The 22,692-nt window shown below is 38.3% G+C and overlaps 5 protein-coding genes across 5 annotated transcripts in view; 4 read left to right on the forward strand and 1 right to left on the reverse strand.

Annotated features, from left to right (window-relative positions):
• The first annotated feature begins 7 nt into the window (after nt 1-7).
• On the forward strand, nt 8-7,413 carry LOC144651208 (uncharacterized). Its single transcript, XM_078511116.1, has 8 exons — nt 8-160; nt 322-484; nt 990-1,033; nt 1,552-2,633; nt 3,825-3,940; nt 4,462-4,606; nt 5,070-5,343; nt 6,902-7,413. The coding sequence occupies exons 1-8, from the start codon at nt 144-146 to the stop codon at nt 7,086-7,088; spliced, it is 2,028 nt and encodes a 675-aa protein (XP_078367242.1). The 5' UTR covers nt 8-143; the 3' UTR covers nt 7,089-7,413.
• Nucleotides 7,414-7,800: 387 nt separating this feature from the next.
• LOC144651318 (putative ribosome-binding factor A, mitochondrial) lies at nt 7,801-13,095 on the reverse strand. The gene is made up of 5 exons (XM_078511269.1): nt 12,847-13,095; nt 11,986-12,010; nt 11,189-11,371; nt 9,808-9,923; nt 7,801-8,378 (listed from the first exon to the last, which is right to left on the reverse strand). Exons 1-5 carry the CDS (start codon nt 13,017-13,019, stop codon nt 8,234-8,236), a joined length of 642 nt encoding a protein of 213 aa, XP_078367395.1. The 5' UTR covers nt 13,020-13,095; the 3' UTR covers nt 7,801-8,233.
• LOC144651241 (UPF0489 protein C5orf22-like) lies at nt 13,022-18,580 on the forward strand. Its single transcript, XM_078511172.1, has 6 exons — nt 13,022-13,491; nt 14,353-14,737; nt 15,097-15,159; nt 15,634-15,837; nt 16,934-17,064; nt 18,388-18,580. The coding sequence occupies exons 1-6, from the start codon at nt 13,094-13,096 to the stop codon at nt 18,515-18,517; spliced, it is 1,311 nt and encodes a 436-aa protein (XP_078367298.1). The 5' UTR covers nt 13,022-13,093; the 3' UTR covers nt 18,518-18,580.
• A 266-nt stretch (nt 18,581-18,846) lies between these two features.
• LOC144651289 (bifunctional 3'-5' exonuclease/ATP-dependent helicase WRN-like) lies at nt 18,847-20,674 on the forward strand. Its single transcript, XM_078511228.1, has one exon. It carries the CDS (start codon nt 18,862-18,864, stop codon nt 19,765-19,767), a length of 906 nt encoding a protein of 301 aa, XP_078367354.1. The 5' UTR covers nt 18,847-18,861; the 3' UTR covers nt 19,768-20,674.
• Nucleotides 20,675-21,764: 1,090 nt separating this feature from the next.
• The window catches only part of LOC144651197 (protein FAN-like), a 36,038-nt gene continuing 35,110 nt past the window's right edge, over nt 21,765-22,692 (forward strand). The window contains exon 1 of the mRNA XM_078511104.1: nt 21,765-22,421. Within this exon, the coding sequence (XP_078367230.1) occupies nt 22,396-22,421 (26 nt within the window). The 5' untranslated portion in view covers nt 21,765-22,395. The remainder of the gene's footprint in view (nt 22,422-22,692) is intronic.

Raw genomic sequence — 22,692 nt, forward strand, 5'->3', positions numbered from 1 at the left:
TACGTTGGCAATGCACTCTGGGATATCATCCTTCGGTGCGGAGAAGACGCCTTGTTTTTTTCGGTCCTCAGATCGCCAGAAGAGCGAATTGTAATTTTGTGGCGGAATCTTGAGGCATTTTGGACGCTTTTCGCTTTAAATTGATGGAGGAACTGGAAAGGTACATCAGTTTAGTCTTAATGAAGCTGAAGAATCGAGAAAACGGACATTTCTATCTGTAGCGTGCACGCTCCCGTAATTCTAATAAGCTTATTGAAGTTCTTGTCGTTCGGGTTTTGCGGTGTGATTTTTGCTGATACTTAACGCGTGTTTCTTTCTTAGGACGTCAGGAGATCAGGCAGGCGTAGAAGGGCTGCAAAGCTTTAATTTTGCACAATTTTGTTCGTCAAATAGAAGGCTTTTACAGCAAAATAGACAGCGCCCTCGGGCGCGTTTGCATCTGGCCTTGTCTTCGTTGAAAGGTCAATCTACAGAAGATAATGCTGTGAGTACTGAAAACATCTTCTAGTTAATAAGCTTTTCTCTTTGGCGAGACTGTGAAAAATGTCTAAAACAGGACCACGGATTTTTTTTCAGTGCATTTAGTAGCTCGGCTTACTGACTCTTACTTGCACCGTACGAAAGAATCGTATTCAAATGGCCTCGTGCGTTTAGAAGGCTTTTTGTGCTTATTTTACGTGCGGGGAGTCGAGGAAGAGCTTATTATCAGATCAGGAGGAATACGGTTATCATTAGGCGTATTACTTTGTTCGGAAATTTACCATATTCTAAACATCTACAAGTGTCTCCATCCTTGACTAAATCGCTAAAGTATTAATTTTAAGAAAATGTGTCTCAATTTATTAAGATTTAAAGTGTACTTGGACATTTTAGGACTGTCATGGCACTTTAAAAATTGTTGTTTTATTTTTTTTATCACCAAGATGAATGTACAAAGCTTAGAGCAGGAAATACATTAATTTTACTCTGTTTTGTATTGCTGATTATAGACCTTGCAGCAAAGTCAGGATGTTGTAGCAGATACATCCAAGAAGTAAGTTTTACACAAGTCATGTAATTTAATGTGAGGGTTGTGGAATGGTAAATGTGAGACGGCGAGACTGATATCTTTTCAGCGAGCCCGAGATATTTTTAGCCAAATCAAGACTCTGAGAAGGCGTCAAAGAAAAAATCGAGACAGTGAGACCCCTGAAATTTGGCCAAAATTATGTGAGACACGCATTTTTTGAAGGACCATTCACCACCCCTAATTATGTGGTAGAAGTATAGAAAAGATTGTGACCAGGCTTTCATATGAACAAAGTCCATCAATTCCTGTTACATTCAGCCATTTGGCATAACATGGCTGGCCAAAAATATTCTGACCCATCAAATTCAACTCAGAGATATAATCTTTATAAAGACATGCTTGGAAGTACATGTTGTATACAAGAATCTATGTTTGCCTGGTCATCAAGGTATTGCTCTAAAAAGAAAATAAAAGCATGATTCTGACAATGCAGGCAATGTTGATAATAATACCGTATTTGTTTTTGTTTTTTTGTTTCCTAGCAAAACATCACGCAAAGTCATTCCATCTAAGATGACCTCTGAAGCCATTAAAGAATTTTACAACTTTGCCATGAGTACAAGAAAAAGCAAAGGACAGAAACAAAATAAGAGTTTGCAAAATCTGGATGGAGCAGTGGATGCTGCAATGGATCACTCCCCAGAGACTTCCAATGTAGCAACAGTTAGCTCTGCAGATTGCAGAAATGAACTACCAAGTACTGGAATTGCACCAAGTTCTCAGATGCAAGGGCCTGTACTATTGAACATTGATTCTCAAGGAAACCCAACACAGATCCCTTTCATGACGCCACATGTCTTGCCGTTACCCGGTGGAGGCCAACCTGCCCTAGTGTTTTTTGTAGGTTCACCAAGCGTGCCGGCTACTGGAGAACTACCAGGTGTTACTAACATGGCTTCTACTACACCTTTCGGAAATGCAATGTTCTTTACGCAGCCTGTTACTCTGAATGTTGTTCCACAAGATGCTGCTTCTAGTGGAGGAGTTATAGAAAAAGCCATGGAACTTGCGCAGTTTCAAACAAATCCCATACAAACTGACAATCAACCACTATCTCAAAATACAACAGAGTTGGTGGTTTCAGAGAGTGGTTTTGTTCCTCCAAATGCAAGCTGTAATTTGCAGTCAAGTGTAGCACAAGGACCATTAACCATTGATTCCTCTTTTAGCACACTGCCTCAGGTTTCTCAAAATGTAGTCATAACACATTCAGTAGCAGCTGGAGACAATGTGCCCATTGACAATGTGTCGCAGTCGGTAACAGTACAGACTTCACAGATTATGCAGAATCAGAGCCTTGCCGATTTGCGATCGTTTCTAGAAGAAGCACGGGCAGAGCTTGCTGACAGATCAGCCATGAGTGCAGAGACAGATCAGTATGACACTGCTGGGCCGAAGCTAATTTATAAAAGGAAAGGTTTGAGAGTCAGAGAAGTGATGACTCAGACAGGTGCAGACCCAGAGATCGTTATCATCAGTGAAAGAAAGCTGGATTGTGATGAAGATGTTCCTGTGGAGGAGCCAGTAGAAAATTCCAATACAAACAGAACTGTAAAAAAGCCAGGTTTGTTAAATACCATCACTTACATCTAAGCATGAACATAGGTGTACGGGCACCTTCGGACTTAGGGGGGCGGAGACCTTTTTGCCCGAAAAAAAATGGCATGGGTTAAAAGCCGGATAAACAGGCATATGAAATGGACAACAAAATGGTGTTGAAATAGTTGTGTACAAACCTTGCCTGCTTGCTTACATGTAAAGGAAATGATAGTTCTTTAAATAATCTTGTGGCGTTGCCCGAAGGTGTCAATGCACTGAATCCTTTTTCTTCAGAAATATTTTATCTATTCACTAAAGTTTAGCAAAATTAAAGTATTTTTAGGAGGCAACTTACATTGTTTTTTTCCCCCACTTGAAAGTTATGTAAAAGCGTGTAAAACATTCAGGGATGAATGGGTTGAAACATTTTGTAAAAAGTTTTGAGCTAACCCTGAGAACTTACCATTTGAGTCAAAAGTATTAGTTTCATTACATTTGTAACCGTATCGCAGCTTTCTTTCAAGTTCTTAAACTGGGTCCACCGCCCGCAAACGTTCAAGCTATGGAAAAGCTGATTGCGACTGAATCAAGCTGAGGGGTCACGCAGAATTTGCAAGAAAAATCAAATATGATTATAGCAATTTGCGAGAGGAAACGAAAGCAGATAAATGAGAAATTTGGACTTTTGAACCACAAAGTTCGATATATTTCCAATACTTTTTCTGTTGATGTAATTCGCTTTGATTGTAATGTTGAGATTTGTCTGCTTATTTTCTAATTTTTCTCTGGCTTGTTGCCCGAATTCTTAGCATTTTGCCCGAAAAATTTTGGCACTGGGGGGGCTGCAGCCCCCCTCGCGCCCCGCCTCGTACGCCTATGAGCATGAACACTCGCCGCCGAAACATGATTTAATTGGATATTAAATGTGGCATGATCCATCATCAAATGTTGAAGTTTAGCAGACAGTAACCGTAACTTTTGACTCAAAATGTTCACCTTAAACATTGAGTGGTTTAAATTAATCTTTGGTTCAAAATTTTTTTAAAGCAGTTTGATTTTCATTTTTCATTGTCTACCAATGATTATGACAATCTGAAACAAAGTGGAATTAAAAATTTAAAACCAAAGATAAATTTAAAACACAACATGTATATCATGGTAATTGTAGAATCTCAACCAGTTTTTCCAAGCAAAACTCTTATTTATCTCTTTAAAGTCTCTGCAAGGGTGAGACGATTTGGATGTGACAAATGTGAGAAGAAATTTTACACAAACAATGACCTCAGACGGCACCAAACCAGCCACCAAGAGTCAAGACCTTTCACCTGTGAGGTAATCTGACTGTATGTGTAGCTCACAATTTTCTTTTTTTTTTCTTGACTGTTGTGTGCAATCCAAAACCCTGAAATGTTGACTGGGTTACCCTAATAGCTCATTAGAAGTGTTTTCTTTGGTGCGAGGCAATGTGAAGTATTAGTCTGTACTCCCCCTGGATAAAATGCTTATCTTCCAGCACATTCAAGGTTTCCTAACAGTCCATGGTGGGTGGAGGCAGGCAGCATTGGGATTATAAAAAAATACAGTAGAATCCTGTTATTGTCTTAACTCTTGGGGAAACGAAAATTGCTTCGAGAAATTGGGTGGTTTAAGAAATCAGGGGTGAAATTACAGAGAAGTACTATCAAAGGGAAAACAGATTTGGTTGAGAAATCAGGAGTTTCAAGAAACCGAGGGTTTGAGAATGTATCCTAAAGAAAAAAGAGGATATCGGTTGAAATAGTTCTTATTAAATAACTTTGATAATTACTTGTGAAGAAAAGCATGTAATGTATAGTATCTTCTATTCATTTTAGGAGTGTCAGAAAGGATTTAGAACTTCCAGTGAACTAACCCTTCACAAGGCCATTCATGTAGAAGTCAAACAATACAAGTGTGAATTTTGTGGAAAAGAGTTCAGGACAAAAGGCTGTATTAAGTCCCACATCAAGTATCATATTGGTGAGAAAAATAATTGTTGTGATTTATGTGACCCTCCATAGGAATGTCTTGTTGTAAAAAGGACTATCTAAAAAGTCGACTAAAACCCTTTGCAAACCCTTAGGCAAACGCTTTGCATATTTTTTGCAGACCTATCACAAACACTTTCAAAACCCTTTGTAAACGCTTTCCAAACACTTTCAAACTCTTTTCAAACCCTTTGTAAATGCTTTCAAAACTCTATTCAAACCCTTTGCAACTGCTTCTCAAACACTTTACAAAGGTTTCGCAAACCCCGTTGGCAGGCATTTGAAACTCTGTTTGGCCCAAATTGATGTGTTGATAAGACGTGTTTTCATATGGAAGGTCACATATTATTCAGTGAGACATCAGAGTTATCGTCAGTAGTAACTGCTTGATTTATCTACTGCTGTTTTGTATTAATTTTTTTTTTTTCCTAATGAGTCTGCCTTTAATTCAAAAGGGGACAAACGACACAAGTGTACAGAGTGCGACAGAGCATTTGTAAAAAGCGCAGACCTCAAGCGACACATGGCAGGACACAGAAATGAAAAGAAGTTTGTATGTGATGACTGTGGTTCGGCCTTCACACGTCGAGATAACTTGAAGGCGCATAGACTGCTACATACCAGGGAATCTGTAGTAACATGCGATTTGTGTTCCAAGGAGTTCATTAATGCAGTCTATTTGAAGAGACACATGCACATACATAAACAGGCCAAGAAAAAACCTTATGAGTAAGTACATGTAGTACTACTTGTACTGTAAATTGTTTGTTCTTTTCTTTTCTTTTTCTTTTACTTTTGATTATGGGATACTGTTTATCCAATAGTCTATTAAATGTTTGCATCTTATTTTCTGTTTATATTTCCTTCAGTGTGTCACATTTAACCAAGTCAAAGAAAGTTTATTTAATGTTTGTAATTTCTCAGCTTGTTTAGCTCTTTACAATCCTGAGGGTTTTTTTGATGGCAAAATGAATGGTGGTGGTGGTTGTTTTTTCGAAGCTTTGGGGATTCTGTCTTGATTTGTACAGTACCCACTATTATCTTAATTAAGAACATGGACAGAGAATAAATGCAAGGATGAAGTTAGAATAATTTTACATAATAATACATCCCAGATTCAGAGGTAATATAACAGACTACAACTTTGGTTATTTTATTAACTAGGTTTTCATGAAGGATTGTTTTGGATGGAATGTTGTCCTTTTGCTAAGTAATTTGGATTGGATTGTCTTAAGTTTGCATGCAAAAGTTGTAACTAAGTTATTGAACCAAAATTTAAACTCTGAAAGTAAAACCACGAAACACAAATTTGCTGGGTTGTGGATAAGCTGACAATTTCTTTGTTATTTTTTGGCATACAGGACTTGTAATAGTGAAGCAATTTCACAGAAAAATTCAATAATCAGTATTTCATTTAAATATGGATATGCGCTAATTACAACCTTTGAGCTTGTTACAATGTTAGTTGTCGTATAAACAGATAATGATAGGAATTGTGACGCCAAAAAAATTAGTGAAACTATACCACAAAGTTTCAATAAACAGTATTACCCTAGACCTTGTTAGATTGTAGTTATTATTAAAACAGGCAATGATATGATAGGAGTTACTATAGCACCAAAAGAATTAATTTAGTGAAACTATACCACAGAATGTTTTAATTTATAACTCACGATTTCATTTAAAGACGGATCTGCACCCTTTTTATGAGACGGTGCAGATCCGTCTTTGAATAAAATGGTGGGAGAACGACAGATTGGGACCAAACATGTGGTATGGATCAGTGGATTAGTGTACTACCCCTAGTCACACACCCCCCTCCTCCCCCACACATGATCATGTAGGGGAAAGCTCGATCAAGATGCCAGTGCCTATGCAAGGTGCCGTCCACCACCAATAAATTATGTATATAAAAGGATATTACTCCATTTGCAAGAAAAAAGCTTTTAAATGCTTTAAGATCATGGGTTTAGCCAGGTGGGAGTCCAGGAGTCCTATGGACGGCCACTTTTCAGAGAAAATTAATATGAATAACTGTATAAATAGATTTTTGGCAACTGTGGCAATCTTTAGATACCTTTGCACTCATAACTGCAGAAAAACACCTTGAATGATCCTCAGTCCCTCCTATAGGGACAAAGTCAGGCCTAATAAAAATTTTGGACTCCCACTTTTAAAATCCTGGCTAGAAGCCTGTTTAAAATGCTTGTGCTTAAAAAAGATACAAGATACCAAATACAAGTAGGAAAAACTAGTTCCTTTCTGTATTTTTTTTTTATTTGTCTAGATGTCAGTGGTGCCCTAAGACATACGAACAGTTGGAAGGTTTGAGACGGCATATCCGACAACATGTAGGTGATGAAAAGTTTGTGTGCAAAGACTGCGGGAAGAAGTTTATTACCAGTATCCAGCTCAAACGACATCTTTGGCTCTCACATGACCAAGACAGTCCATACAGAAGATCCATTCTTTAAAATACCATGGATATGTGTGGAGTGTGCATGCTAGAGGTGTACTCTCGACTGTGAATGGACACAAGTCAAGATAGAAAATGTCCTGCAGAATAAAGAGTGCTTTGTTACCTATAAGTAGTGGCAGAAGGCTGATATGTATATCTGAGGTTAAAATTGACTGTTCTGTGCAAATGCTCAAGTTATTCAATAATGACATACAGAAGTACAAGAATGGGTTATCACAGACAGTAGACTGACAAATGCAAGCTGCCAATCTGTATTCTTCTTCCAACATACTTAGCTGTGTGGCGAATAAAACTGCAAATTCATGCTATGATTTATGTAACAGTGTAGACTAGTTGTTTGGGTAGTTTTACTGAGGGGAAATCATTTGTTTCATCACAGTTCCAGAAAGTATCCATACCCACCCCATGGAAGGTCATTGGAAATTCTAAGGGGGTGGGGAGTCTAAAGATTCATAGCAAAAAGCCTTCATGAGACATTTTCTGGAACAACACAATGGCATTTCAATGAGGGAACTTAGGACATGGTGCAGAAATCTACATCTACATTTTATTAAGTTGGTAAAAGTCCATTCGGATATCACACCGTCTTAACATAATTACAGAAACCCAAGAGAAGGGAAATAAAGTGCCAAAAGTAAAATGTGCCAGGTATGAAATAATAAAGACTATGGGAAGCAGGAGATAAATAAGTAGGAAGCAAATTTCTTTCTTTGTTTTTTATTTTATTTTTGACCTTAGGTGACTTTCCATGACTTCTATACTTCATACATTATACAAAGCCAGTGTAGTTGCACCATATTTTTGGTTGGCCATTGTCCAACAACCATCAGTGATCTGTTATTTTCTGGTGAAGCTCTGCTTTAAAAAGTTTACCTAGTTTAAAACAAATTTAACCTGAATTTAAATTTGACCTGTAACATATATAAATATAACTCCAGGGTTGAGATTTAAGACAGATTACAGCCTTAAAGCTTATCATGTTCTTTTATCCTCTGTCGCTGTTTTCACTTTTTGCATTATTATCCAGAAGACAAGTAGTGGTTGCTTGCCTCTAAGGCTATTACACACAGTTCTCTACATGCCAGGAATTTAAGCCATTTCATGGCTGTGCAATAAGAAGAGATGGTGGTCTTGTGTCAGCTATCTTGCATCTCTTCTGTGACTGTCCAAATTTTTTGCTTCCTGAATGAGGCTTTCCACTGCTTTTTCATAGTCTGCTTTCTTGTCTTGAATGAAAACAAGCTGAGGAAAGCGGACTAATGTGGAGTAGGCAGGAAGCAGCCTCCTAGAAATGATAGGGAAAGATTAGTTGTTAAAATGTGATGGACTTAATGCACTGATGGCTACTGCTTTGAAAGTACAAGAGTTTGATAGAAAGACCCTGGCACTTTCTTTATGACAAGAGACTTGAACAAAAGTGAAAAGCAACATAATTTCCAGATCACAGCTATCCCTGTATAATGCTGTACAGATTGTAATTCATAGCCTGTAATGTTACCAATTAATTAATACACAATTTAGTACTGTACAATGACCCCCGCCCTAGCCTGTTCCACGCGTTCGGTTAGTTGGGAAGCGGCGCAAGGAACGGCAAGCAAAAAAATGGGGTGGGGACTAAGGCGAGGGTGGGGACTAAGGCTCGCTCTCCCTCCCCCGCCCCCCTCCCCTTATTTTTTTTTCGCTCGCCGTTTTTCGCGCTTCCCAACTAAGGCCTGGTTCCCTAGGACATAGAATAGGAAGGGAAAAAAAAATTTTTCAAAAAAAAAAAAAAAAAAATAGGAAAAAAAAAAAAAAACTAACCGAACGCCTGGAAGAGGCTACCCCCGCCCCTTTGCAGAATTCACCACAGACCGAAAAAAATAATACGAGAGAATTATGCTACTCATGACCAACAAAGATAGGGAACTCAGAATTATCTCTCAGTTGACTGACTTGAATTGGGAGGCACGGTGGCCTAATGGTTAGCGCACTGGACTCCTGAAGGAGTGGTCCGGGTTTGAGCCCTGGCCGGGGTCATTGTGTTGTGTTCTTGGGCAAGACACTGCTCTCATAGTGCCTCTCTCCACCCAGGTGTATAAATGGGTACTGGCGACATAATGCTGGGGGGGTACCCTGCAATGTATCAGCATTCCATTCAGAGGGGAGTAGAAATATTCCTAGCCGCTTAATTCTACAGAAACCAGGATAAGCTGCGGCAAGTAGGATGCTTGGTTCAAGGCTTCCATTTGACTGCCGTCTACCACAGTTGACTCCAGTCAAGCATCATGATCCAATTTTTCAAGACTCAAGCCACTATATTAAAGAAAAAAAAAAACGATCCCAAGTGCATTGTTGAGTTATATAAGCACGCGGGAATTTTTAAGAACACGAGAGGTGCATAGAGAAGCACGAGGCACAGCCGAGTGCTTCTCGCACTTTTGAGTGTTCTTAAAAATTCCCAAGTGCTTATATAACTCAACAATGCACGAGGAGAAAGTTTTTTATTTCTTTATGTTAAAGAAATTGCACACGCTAAATCTCCTGACGTAAGCAGCATGCATTATAACTCGATAAAGCACACGCGTGACGTATGCAGCGTGCTTTATGGGATTATAATGAATTCGAATTGACCAATCACAGTGCGGGCAATTCGTTGACCATTTTATTATGCAGAATAAACTGTGGACAACTTTTGTACTGTGAATGCAAAGTTTCTAAGTACAGCATCAAAATACCTGATGTAATCTCTGTTTTCATTCAACAAGTTCTGCACTTTTTCTTCACTGCTTTTCAGTTCATCTGGAACTGCCCAAAATATGGCTGCACCTTTCAGGTCTCGACTTATTTTCACCTATAAGTGAAAAAGATAGCCTGAGCAAACTGCTGTCTCTCATAACATGCTTATTGGTCCCCCACTCAGATGTCTGTGATCTGACCAGAAAAAATTTTCTTTGGTGATGATGCAGCCTCTTAAAAAAGTCTGTGTAGTGTATCTGATTGATTTTCTGGTATGCTGATTAAATGTTAAAGCTACATCACGTTACATACCACATTTTCTCAAATAAATGCCCCCGGCGTTTATTTTTAACTTGGCTTCGTGAACCCGGCGTTTATTTGAAGCTGGCGTTTAATCGGGGCCCAGCGTTTATTAATGGACTGCAATTTTCTGCCAATTTTTTCAGATTGATTTATTGTTACCGATCTTCGAGACCAAGGGGCGGTTTGTCAAGGCGGGACGATTTTTCTCTTCATTCTGCCCCGAAAAAGTGTCCTTGGGTATCCAAAGGTGATTATTTCCCAAAGGTGCACTATTACGGATTGGATAGTTTATGTTGCAATCGAGATTTGTGACAAACAGAATATATTTACTTGTTAGCTTGACCTCAAATAAACGCCGGGACCTCGAACAAACGCCCCCAGCGTTTATTTAAAAACTAGTAATTTTGACCCGGCGTTTACACGAGGCCGGCGTTTAATCAAGAAAATACAGTAATCAGTATTGAATTTTTTCTAGTCGAATATCAGTCGTAAGTATCATTCTCACACCAAGGGTCTTTGCTACTTCAAAAGCAAGACACTTGTAGTAGGAAGGTTGACTAATAATTTAAGACATCCAACCAGATCTTTCTAGGGTCACTCCCCAGGGGGTTTTATACGGATACGGGGAGGCTCCGCCCTGAGGTCCAACCCCTTACCCTTTTATATACCATTTTCACAGAAATTAAGCACCCCTTTCTTATACCTGCATGACATGAGTTTCCTTGTCATTTTTATAAAGTGCTTAATAAATTCAAATGATACAGCCATAAGTTGTCTGTTCCAAATATTTTAATTAAAGGCCCTTTTAAATACCTAAATGACAGATTGTGAGATCCCTACCCTTTTGTATAGCTGAAGCCTGGAAAAGTACCCCTTTCGAGAGGAGCCTCCCTGTATAGGTCATTATAGGGAGTACGTATACCCCCCTGGGGTCGCTCATTTTCCAATCTCTTGGAAGAATCAAGTACATCTGCTTGAATTGTCTTGTAAACTACATTTTGTATAATCATGGTACTTCATGGTACTATATGATACTTCATAACTATGGTACATCACATGGTTTTAATTTGCCAGCACCTGTGCAACCTCCACTTGAAAATCCCCAATGACAGAGCTTAGCTCAGGACCATTTAGTATGTCTTGGATCACACCAAGTAAAGTGTCGGACACTGTGTGTTGTTTGATGGTGTCTGGGACATCAGGGGCATCCTCTCCAATCAAGGGATCCAACTGAAAGATTTCTTCTTGCTTCCAAAAAGTCTGTATTTCGTAAAGAAAAGATTCCAAATAAAAATGATGATCAGTGGCATGCGTTGTTGGAGTATAACTTCAGTGACATGAAAGGACCATATTTCATTATGCCTGCATTTCAAAGCATGCAAAGGAAAATAATTATTTGGATTTTTGCTTTGCATGCTAAAATTGTGGCCACTAGTTCATCACTGCATGAGAAGCTTCCACCCCCCCTGCTTATAAGCCCTCCTGGTTATAAGCCCATCTACCTGGAAACAAAAAAATACATCCGATTATAAGCCACTCTCCCCCCCCCCCCCCCGGATATAAGCCCCCCTCTGCTGAATGACAGTACTGAACAGGGCTAAATATTGCTTTATTAAGCGTTTTTAACTTAAAAATGTATTTTGATCAACACTGCCGTGGCTCGTTTCGAAATGTCTTTTTTCCTCCGCTTATAAGCCCCTTCGCTTATAAGCCCAGGGCTTATAATCGGAATTTTACGGTATGCCCCCCAATTTAACATCATGATAGTGGAGATGAATTTATGAGGTGTTAGCTTGCCTTGAAATTTACAGTTATGTAGTGCATTTCAATAATTTAACCTTGAAGCCAAAAGTCAATTTGGTAGTATTATTTACCTTCTTTGCTTGTCCTGAATTTTTCCTGAAAAAAATATATAATAAGATAATTTTAAAATTGTACAAATTAAAATAAAGCAAAAGAACAACTATGGTACGTCATTTTTTCAATATCATGTACAATGTATAGCATCCCAGGGATACTCAGGATTTCAAATGATGGGGATGATTGAATGGGGGCAAAAATCAAGACCCAAAAAAATCCCTAGTGCTTCTAGGTCCACATGCTATAGTGCTTCCAACAAAACCCCCAAAAATCCCTGGACCAAAAATTAAACCCCCCAAAATCCCATGCCGAATTTCTGACCCTTAAATTTCCAGAAAGGGGGAATGACATGACACAAAGACAAACATTAGAAACATGTTTGTTTGTGCTTGATACGCAGAACTATGCAGCCAAGACACTACCACGAAATCTTTATATTGTTTTTAATACCCAAAGCAAGTCCCTAGTACTTAAATCATGAAAGCCACCAAAAAAATACTCACCAAATTTTCCTACTGAAAAAAAATCCCGGAATCGAAAATTTCAACTAAAAAATCCTTTGATCATCCCTATCATTTGAAATCCCGAGAACCCCCTCCCCCTCTTGGGTATAGCACTACCCCACGCCGCCCCTCCCTCCCCTCCCTAGCCCCCCTCTGGCTTAACATTTGATTCATATGAGCACAACATACTTCTTTGATCCTTCAACTTTCTGATCTACGTCCGGTCGGGCAAGGTACTTTATGGTAAGAGAAATTTTTTGCTCTCTTACAAAAATCGAAAATATACTACTGCACTTCTTTTTCCTATTAAAATGCAACACATGTCAGTTTCCCCGGTCAGTTTCCCGCCATATCCCCGCAGAAGTCCCCCACCTTGATTTCCTCTTTCTTGCTCCGATAGAAAATTTGTCTTGGTACTTTGGAAAGGACAGTGCAGAAAATATCCTTTGAGGAATGATGCAGACCTCGACGTTCTTCGAAATGATTGTAGGGAAGCGGCTAATCGCAAAATTAACCAACAGCCTGGATCTCGAAAACAAACTCATCCCTTTTGGATTTCTGCTGGGAATGCTGTGTAACCGCGCTCTGACGCATTGCGACCAGGCCCATAAATTTCAAAATGGCGGACGAAGAAGACACATTTCACGAGAGAAAAAGAGCTAAGATTGAGCTGCGGAAATATACTAAAGTTCCAATATGGATATGCGAAAATCACGATGAAGTCCTTTACTATATTCATAGAGCTATCGGATCAAGACATATCGCATTTGAAGGAATAACAGTTCTTCATTTTGACTCGCACCCCGACCTTACTGTTCCTGTGAAGATGAAGGCAAGCACAGTGTTTGAGCAAGAAAAGCTGTACGAAGAGATCAGTATTGCAGACTGGATTCTGCCAGCTGTCTACGCTGGACATGTTAATAAGGTTATCTGGGTCAAGCCACCCTGGGCGGATCAAATCAAGGAAGGCGTATTTCACTTCAAGGTTGGAAAACACAAGGAAACTGGATTTGTTAGGTAAGCTTAAGTCTACCTACTGTCATCTTAGATCATATAAAGTTTGAAATATCAACAAATATTTTTAGACTGAAAATAGAAAGGTTGAAAAAGCGTGCTGAAAACTGATCACAACTAACATAAAAAGTAGTGGAAAGGTCCGTCTGGAAAGTTATTTAATTTTCTGGATATTGGCTGTTTATTTTCTCGAGCTTTTTGATGAGAAAAGAAAAAGAAAACTGACAAGTAAAAATACCCTGAGCCATGTTATACAGCTTAACAATAATTTACAAAATCATTTATTATTACAATACATTATGATAGATTTCTCAAACGTAGGGGAGACTAAGAAGAGTAAGACTCACTAAAAAGAGTTTAACACATTCTTGCATGTTATTAGGGCGATCAGTGTTTGACATGATAAAAAATGGTTTGTATCTGATCTTAAAATCGCTTTCAAAAGTTGTTAAAAAACGTATAAAACTGAATTTTAGGTAACTCTCTGTTACCTTCATCGAAGTAGAAAATCGGTTCTAATCAGTTTTTATAATCCAGAAAATTAAATCAATCTGAACCGATTTGAACTCTGATGAAGGTAACAGAGAGTTACCGAAAATTCAGTTTTATACATTTTTTAACAACTTTTTAACTGATTTTAAGATGAGATACAAGCCATTTTTTATCATATTCTTATATATTATGTCATAAAATAAAACTTAGTACTGATCAACTCCACTCTCCAAGCGAAGGCCTTTAATATAACATAATTTGATTGGGGTAGCCTTTACCACATGAATAGCAATATTATTAAATGTTGGGACTGGAAGCTAGTACGAGATGTAGAGTGCTCTCCTGGCTCAACTAATGTCAATCTTTTTTCAGGGTGACATGCTGTGAAACTTATTTCATTGAAGAACTGCTTTATGCAGATGAGGAATCACTTGAAAACTGCAGAGATCTGGAATTTATTGTGTGTACTCTCAAACCTGAATTGATCAAACAAACCGACAAAAGTATTGGTCAGGATGAATCAGTTGCCCGGGCTATAAACAATGAAAGCTCAACTAATTTGGATGCGAGGAAAGAGGATAGTAAAACTGTATCTAATGTAAAGGAACAAGAAAGGTGCAACGTTAAGACAAATCTGCTGAGTATATCTGAATCATCACTTCTCTTGGACATGATTTCTCAAGAAAATAATTTTATTCTGGATATTGACATGGACTTCTTTTCAACCCAAAACCCATTTAAACTGCTTTACACAGAGGTATGTACTGTTTTTACTTTGAGTTGTGTTATTATGTTGGATATGTACAAGAGCAGAGAGATACAGTGGCCTAAAAGTAAGCGCACTGACGAGTCTGGTTCAAACCCTGGCTGGAGTCATTGCATGTGTTGTTGGGCAAGACACTTTATTCTAACAGTGCCTCTCACTCAGGTGTACAAATGGGTACCAGCAAATTTATTACCAGGGGGTAAACCCTGCAGTGGGACATGTGGCCTGATGCAAACATTTCCTTTTATACAGCAACTGAAATTGGTCATTGAGGCAGCTGGCTGATGCCATGTCAGTCGCTAAAAATAGCAATTAACATTTGAAGTTTTAGCACTTTATTTCCCTTGTAGGAGGAGTTCAAGTCTCTTACAGATATCTACAGATTTGAGGAACCATTATCAACAAGCAGAAAGGTAATAAAATTGAAAGTGAGTGGGCAGACAAATATTATTATTGTTTGTTTGTTTTTGAGTAGGTAGTATTTCCAAATGAGTTACTGTATCGAAAATTCCACTCATAATTTAAATGGTTTTTAATTATAAATAATACATTTAAATTAATTTAAAATGAGGTGAAGGGTTGAATCGAATTTTGGAATAAAGCTGTCATAAACTAGAAATTTCTAGAAACTTCCAGAAATTATCAGAAATCTGGAAATTCGTTTTGCAAGGGTATCATTATTAATAATATTTACATGTATCTGTTAGCTATAATCTGTCCTGATTTCTTTCACATACTTTGTACACTTGACTGGGAGCCTAGCCAAGTTGAGTGTTTAATTTTATTTTTATTTTGTTCCACTTATGTTTTTGTAAATTATGTCAGTCTACTGACTTTCCAGAACTAACTTCTCAGTCAGTAACAAATGCTTTCTTTTGACTGCACAGGACTTGGACAGATGCTTGAGGTTACGCAAAGCACAAGTGGACAAAATTGAGGCCACATACACGTATCTGCAAGAACAATCTTCTGGTAGCAATGATGCAAAGTTAAATGATGATACATCACCAGACTGTTGCCTGAATCAGGATCTAGTAAAACTTGCAGAAAGGATTGAATTATGCAAAGGGGAAAAACCTGATTATGAAATGGTACAAAAATGTACTTACATTGTTTCCTTTTTATATACATAATTTTTACAATATTAAAAATAAGGAAGGAAATAACTCAAGTGCACCCTTGAACCTTGGACCCAGGGTTGGTACGCGTCTTGAAAACCCTTAAATTTCAGGAGTTCGATTTCAAGGCCTTGAAAGTACTTGAAATTGGTTTTCGGTCCTTGAAAGTCCTTGATTTTTTTATTGAACGTCAAAAGGCTTCAGGAAATGAGAAGACCGCCAAAATAAGCGATTTTTTTTAGTTCTTCAGCGAGCACATCAATGGCAAAACAGACTGGAAATTGTTGGTTTGAGGTAGATTTCATAAAAAAAGTCCTTGAAATTTCCAAGAAGGGTCCTGGAAAGTCCTTAAAAAGTCCTTGAATTTTTGGCCTGAAAAAGTGTACGAACCCTGTGGACCATGTGATCCAGAGTCCAGCACTTACCATTAGGCCACCACATCTCTGATACAGTGGAACCTCGATTTAACGAACCTCTATATAGCGAAGTCCTCGACATAACGAACGATATTCTTCCCCCCAGTAATAGTAAAATATATGGAAAAGAACCTCGTTAAGGTGAACATATTTTGCCAGTCCCTTGGCACTTCATTATATCGAGGTTCCACTGTAACTTGTAGTTTCTCCATAACTTGTGGTGTACCTTAAGAGAAAGGCTTGTGCACAGGGTCATGTATTCTGCTCACAATGGAAAACTTGCAAAATGTAGGCCAGATTTTGTTTCTAGAATGGTCACTGCATGAGCACCAGGAGTTGAGATCAAGTCATGTTCAAATAATTCTACACTACTGCATCCTTGTTTGATGTTGCTTTAATTAAGCCTGGTTTTCACTAGCGACGCAAGCACAAGCGCTTTGACTCAAGCAAAAGCACAAGCGCATTGCACTTGGATGCTTGTGTTTCTGCTTGCGGCAAGCACAAGCACAATGATCAAAATTTGTCCTTTTTGCATGATCGCGCTTGTGCTTGCGTCGCTAGTAAAAACCAGGCTTTAATGTCTTTGATGGTTAAGCTGCCTTTTGACTCCATTTACCCAGGAATTTTTAGTGTTAAAATGTTTTTTTTTGTAGCTGCACTTTTCTGGAATGTCATCAGAGATTCCTCATCATGTGAGCTCCCTTGAAAAGATTGACAGCTTGATGGATTCCATGGCAACAGTGTTAAAATCCCTTCCAAAACCTACTCTTATTACTATGGCCAGGTATACTGTCGCTCTGTTTAAATATATTGTTTATCGCTATTTATTCAAATGTTATGTTATTTTATTGTACCTTCAGTTACATGCGAACTCTGTTCAGTCAACGGTTAACGTTTTTCACTGCCGTCAATCATCTAAGCGGACCTCTCAGGGAACAGAAGTTTGCTTTAACCAGTTAAAAAAAGTTCACGTCTCTCGAATCTGATTGGTATACCTATGTCAATCCATTTTCTTTGTTTCTGTTTTTTCAAGGTTCGTTATCGTTAATGCCAGAGAAAAACGCAATCGTTAGTTGGGTTTTAAACTTCAGAGTTCGCGTGTTACTGAAAGGTTCAATATCAATCAATCAATCAATCAACTTTATTAAAAGAGGGTAACGGCAAACAGTAAAAACTACTGACAAACAAGCGGCCCTCGGATTACAAATTACAACTACATAATATATACTCGGATTACAAATTACAACTACATAATATATACAATTTAAAATTTGAATTAAAATACAGAAATTTCTAAAAATAGGGATTAAGAATTAAAAAACTGTAAAATGATGAATGTCCTTAAGGCTAGATGCGTAAAAATCAATTAGGCCATTTTTAAAACAATGTAGACTCTCACTTTTCTTTAAGAAATTGGGAAGAGTGTTCCAAAGTCTAGTTGCTCTCACGCTAAATGATCGCCCTCCTTCGGTTTTTCGTTTGAAACGGGGGCAGGCCAAGTTGACAGAGCCATATCGACTATTTCTTTCATTTATTTCAGAGTTTGGCACTAAAAGTTCGTTCATATAGGATGGGCTTTGGCCATTAATACGTTTGTACACTTGTGTTAAGATGTTTATTTTAACCTCGAGATGAACCGGAAGCCAATTTAAAATCTTGAAAAGTTCAACGCTGTTCGCTCGTGTGTCGGCGTCAAGGATAACGCGCGCAGCGCGTTTCTGGAGGCGAAGAATCCTCTGCAAATTCCCCAGAGAACACGACGACCACACCACGGAGGCGTAGAGCATGTCTTGCTTGATCATCGCGTTGTAATATGCTATCCTTTGTTGAAAAGGGAGAAATTTCTTAATTCTTTTCAGTACAGCAATACGCTGGGAAACCTTTCTACAGAGGTCATCGATATGTTCATCGAAGGACAGTTTGGAGTCGATTGTGACTCCCAGCTGTCCCAGGAATACAGCCTGTTTTTATAAAACCGGAAGGGGCTAATAAACTTATTTCCCCACACCCACCATATTTTTACCACTGATATTTTTTTAGAAACTCTTGAAGCTGGGAAATAATTGCAATTTTCTGTACGAAATGAAAACTTTTTGTGTGTTCTTAGGTCATCGTATGATGAGTATACTCCTCCAGATCAAGTGGAACATATTCAGTCTTCTCTTCTTCGAGTTATACGTACTTGTTATGGTGAGAACATATCGATAAACAAATCTTATGACACTGAAAGTCGCTAAAGGAATAAATTATCAAAAGAATAACAGTGTAATCACTCTGGACAATCACGTTGGACGCAGGCAAACCAGAGAACCGACGATCGCCGCTTTCGAGGGAACATTTACTGAGTGTGAAGAAAACATAGCTTAAAAATAGATTGTTTAGGGGGTCCAAATCCGCTGTGACACCTGCACGAAGCGCGGGAAAACGTGTGTGAGCGAGTGACGATTAGTTTTGGTTTTACTTGCATGTGATTGGTTGAGAAAGTGGCGCGAGTTTTTTTAAACCAATCACTTAGCGAGGTATTTAGCGAAGTGAAATGGGCATAAAAATATAAATAGCTTCCCGGGAATGTGCACGTGTGATGCCCGGTCCACGAAATGTAAAGAAGATTTGTGAACTCAACGCACAGCAGAAGAGTAAAGGCAGTCAATTGTTTAATATGTATGCCCCAAATAGTCGTGGCAAACAAGAAGAAAGCCTTCGACGTGGCTTCCAGACGTCTAACACTGCTTTTTTTGACATGATTATAAGAAGTCATTCACGTTCGGCGTCACCGCCACTGCTCCAAGAACCTGCAAAAACGATCCAACATGAACTGACGCGTCCGTTCGAAGCCTTGGGTGTTAAAGTCGTTTACACCAACGATGTCTTTGAAGCAGAAAGCTGGCTGAAGGCTTATATCGTAGATTGTTCAGCAAGGGCTATTGGCTTTGATATCGAGTGGAAACCACAGTTCGTAAGAAAGAAAAATGGCGGTATCGAAAACAAGACGGCCGTTCTTCAATTAGGAGTTGAAAAATCTTGCTTAGTTCTACATATTTATCACATGAGTGAATTGCCAGAGTTACTCATTTCAATTCTGAGAGATGAAAATATCTTGAAAGTTGGAGTGGACACTGAGAAAGACGCCTTGAAACTCCACAGAGATAAAGGTTTGGTCTGCGAAGGAATGGCCGACATCCAAGCAATGGCGATGAAGTCTCTCGGTATTCCAGCATCCGCGCCAAAATTAGGACTGAAAACACTGGCGAAACGCTTTCTTGGTATCGAACTCGAAAAATCCAAGGAAGTAGCGATAAGCGACTGGGAAAACTTCCCTCTACAGCTAAAGCAGATTGAATACGCTGCTCTTGATGCTTGGGCCGGAGTGAAAATTTACAAAGCAATGTCACCACAGTCTTGTTTTGTGTACTATGTATTGAGGTTTACGCTTTTCATTTTGCTTTTCTACGCTCTGCTTCAATTCTACAAAGTAGATATAAAGTAACTGGTTAGAATGAGCTAGAATGCCCTTATCATGAACGCCAAATTCGATTCGACAGGGTCTGACACTGTATCATCATAAGCATTTATACTCCATCGGCTACCCCTAAAGACTGGTTTTCACTTCGCATAAGCACTTGCATGTACAAGCTTAAGCGTCAGTAAGTCAGTTACATAGATTAACAATCGCCGTTGTTCGTTCTTCTCATAATATTTACTATCGTAAATTTCTAACAAAATGTACTAAAAAAGAATGCCTAAAAATCAAAAATTGCTTTATTGTATACTTACAGAACGTGTTGAAACCTACTTTCCTGGACAAAATATATTTTTATTGCATTGCTAAGCATTAAACCGTGCTAACGTTTACAGCAGTTTTCATTTGAGTGTCGAAATTAATCTATTGCTTTGCTTCACTTTATAGCTCTTTTACAAGCGTTTTCCCGCGTTTGGCGTCGGTCACGTGTTTTTTTTTAGTTTTTATTGGTTCATTGTCTTGTTTATGCTTGCAATGATTGGCTAGAGCGATTATCAGTTGACACTTCAAAGTAGTTCATGTACATGTGTTCATGTAGCTTCCCTTATAACTTTATAATTCCTATTTTTGTTTTCATATTTTGGGATTTGAATCGCGTATTGTCGTGCATGAAAATAAAAAAGAAGAATACAGTCGTTAAATTGTATCAGTAGATTCTAGACAAGTTCTCCGTTATTTTGCAGATTTAGGTCGGTATCCTGCTAATTTGTCGGACGATCTGATTAAAAACTTGTTTCCATGTAACTGTTGTCAACTGTGATATTCGCAGACGTTAATTCAGCATTTTAGTACTATTATCATGCCAACAATACTGCTGCCCTTTGTACAAAGTGAAAATCCATAAAAGTAAAATAAAAGCATTAACTAACGTATTGTATATCAAGGTGTATTAAAATGATTCTTTCTCTTGCCGCGTAGCATTAACCAATGGTTCAAGCGAAAAGTAAGCACATGCATTGTTTATTTATTTGACGCGCTTTTAAGAATAAATATTAGGGCCGATCGATTAGTATGGGATTTTCCCAGGCTATGTGGCCTTGACACATTAATAAAGTTTATCTATCTATCTATCATCTATGTGAAAATATATGTCATACAGATGATACGTTTACCATAATGAAATATTTTTATTTGTCGGATAATGAACAATCGAAAAACAGAACTAGATTAAGAAATCGATCCCTGGACACTTTCCTCAATGTATCGAAAGTGCCTGATTTAAGACTTTCGAGGTCGATCGCGGCCCCTTCGCTTCCCCGCTCTCGACCTCGGAGGCTATGCACCGGGTTCCAAAACTTTCAGCGAGTTTGACAAGTTTGTAAGAATAGTTTCTAAGACAAAGCCCACTATCCTAACCCAACCTCAAGGAAAAGAACCCTTCACGTTAACAGTACTGCATCATATATCGAGAAAGTTTTTCTGTTTTACTGTAAATGGCTTTTCGCTCTTTCTTTTACATGTAAATAATTTGAAAATTACTGTTTCCCTTCTTTTTTTTTTCAATTTCCAGTTTCCAGTTTCTGTGGGACCTGTTACACTCGACCTTTATTAGCTATTGGCGAAAGAAAGCAAACAGAATCTTGCAGACAATTTAAATACGAATATGTATCACTTGTATACATGCATCAGTGCATGAGTTTTTAATATATGCAAAGTCATATTTTGAAGTGTTTTGATAAAAAATCGATGTAAATTAAATTCGAAAACAAACGAACTGCGTAATATTGTTTCTTGTTTTTCAAGAGACCGGGTGGAATTTAATAAATCTTGGGAAACTCTCCCTTACTGCTGATTAAACTGAAGTTATTGTGGTTGTTTGTTTCAATATTTATCTTGGAAATCCAAATTTGTTTCCTTATTGTCGCGGCAGATACGAAAACGCTCACTCCAATTGGTTCGTCTCGCGCCAGTATTTAGTATGCATAAAACTCGTATATCATTACTTAGACACCGGAAGATTTCTTGACGTGAAAAAGGCAATCACAAAAGATTTATTTAATCCAAGCAAATTGAAATGTTTTGATGAACTGGCGAGGGTCGAGTTTTCTTCGCGATCACCATATTTCTTCCAGTGGTTGGCGCCTGTTTTCAACGTGAAAAGGCACGATACTACACTAACAGTATATGATTCAGTTAGCAGGCAGTTAATTTACGCTTTTATGAAAAGGAATTGTTTTTGGCAAATGAAACGATGTGAAATGCCGTAAACAGCAAGCCCGGCCGTGGATTGAATATTGCTCCGAAAAACCTGCAATCGGCGAAAGCGGTCCAAGCAGGAAAAATTTTGGCTTCTTGAATATAGAGATTGAATTACATTTCTTGTAATTTAATTCTGTATTCTGCGGCGAAGAGAGCATTATTAATCATATCTGAGAATTGAGAGGCATTGTATCTTAATCGAACCATATATTTTTTGTGGAGACGTCTTTGTTGCAGTTGAAGAAGGAAGGAAAAAATTAACACACCAAAGCGAGAACCGCTTCAAATGGGAACACTGATAGTTGTCCTAAAGTGAGGTAATTGGTGTGCTGACAGATTTTTCAGCAGCCTAAAACCACGTGAAACAAGATACATCACCAGAAGAAAGATTGAATAATGTTTGGAGATTGCTTCCCATGTCTGTAAGTATTAGAAAATTTGTTTGTTGTTGCAAATATCCTTCTAAGCCAGTAATAGTTTTGATAGTCGCCTGGCGGAGATCCCCGCTCGCTTCATGTAAATAGTGTATTTAAATCGGACTTCATTTAATAAAGAAAAAAATTAGCTAACCTTAAACAGTTAATCTTGGAAAAAGGTTCCATTCAGCACCTATTGAGCGACAACAAGTTACAATTCAAAAATGAAGAATAATTTTGATTAAATTGACAAAATTGAAAATCCTAAAATTGTTGA

Source organism: Oculina patagonica, chromosome 4, assembly GCF_052425735.1.
Source record: "Oculina patagonica isolate OP01 chromosome 4, crgOcupat, whole genome shotgun sequence".
Taxonomy (NCBI): domain Eukaryota; kingdom Metazoa; phylum Cnidaria; class Anthozoa; order Scleractinia; family Oculinidae; genus Oculina; species Oculina patagonica.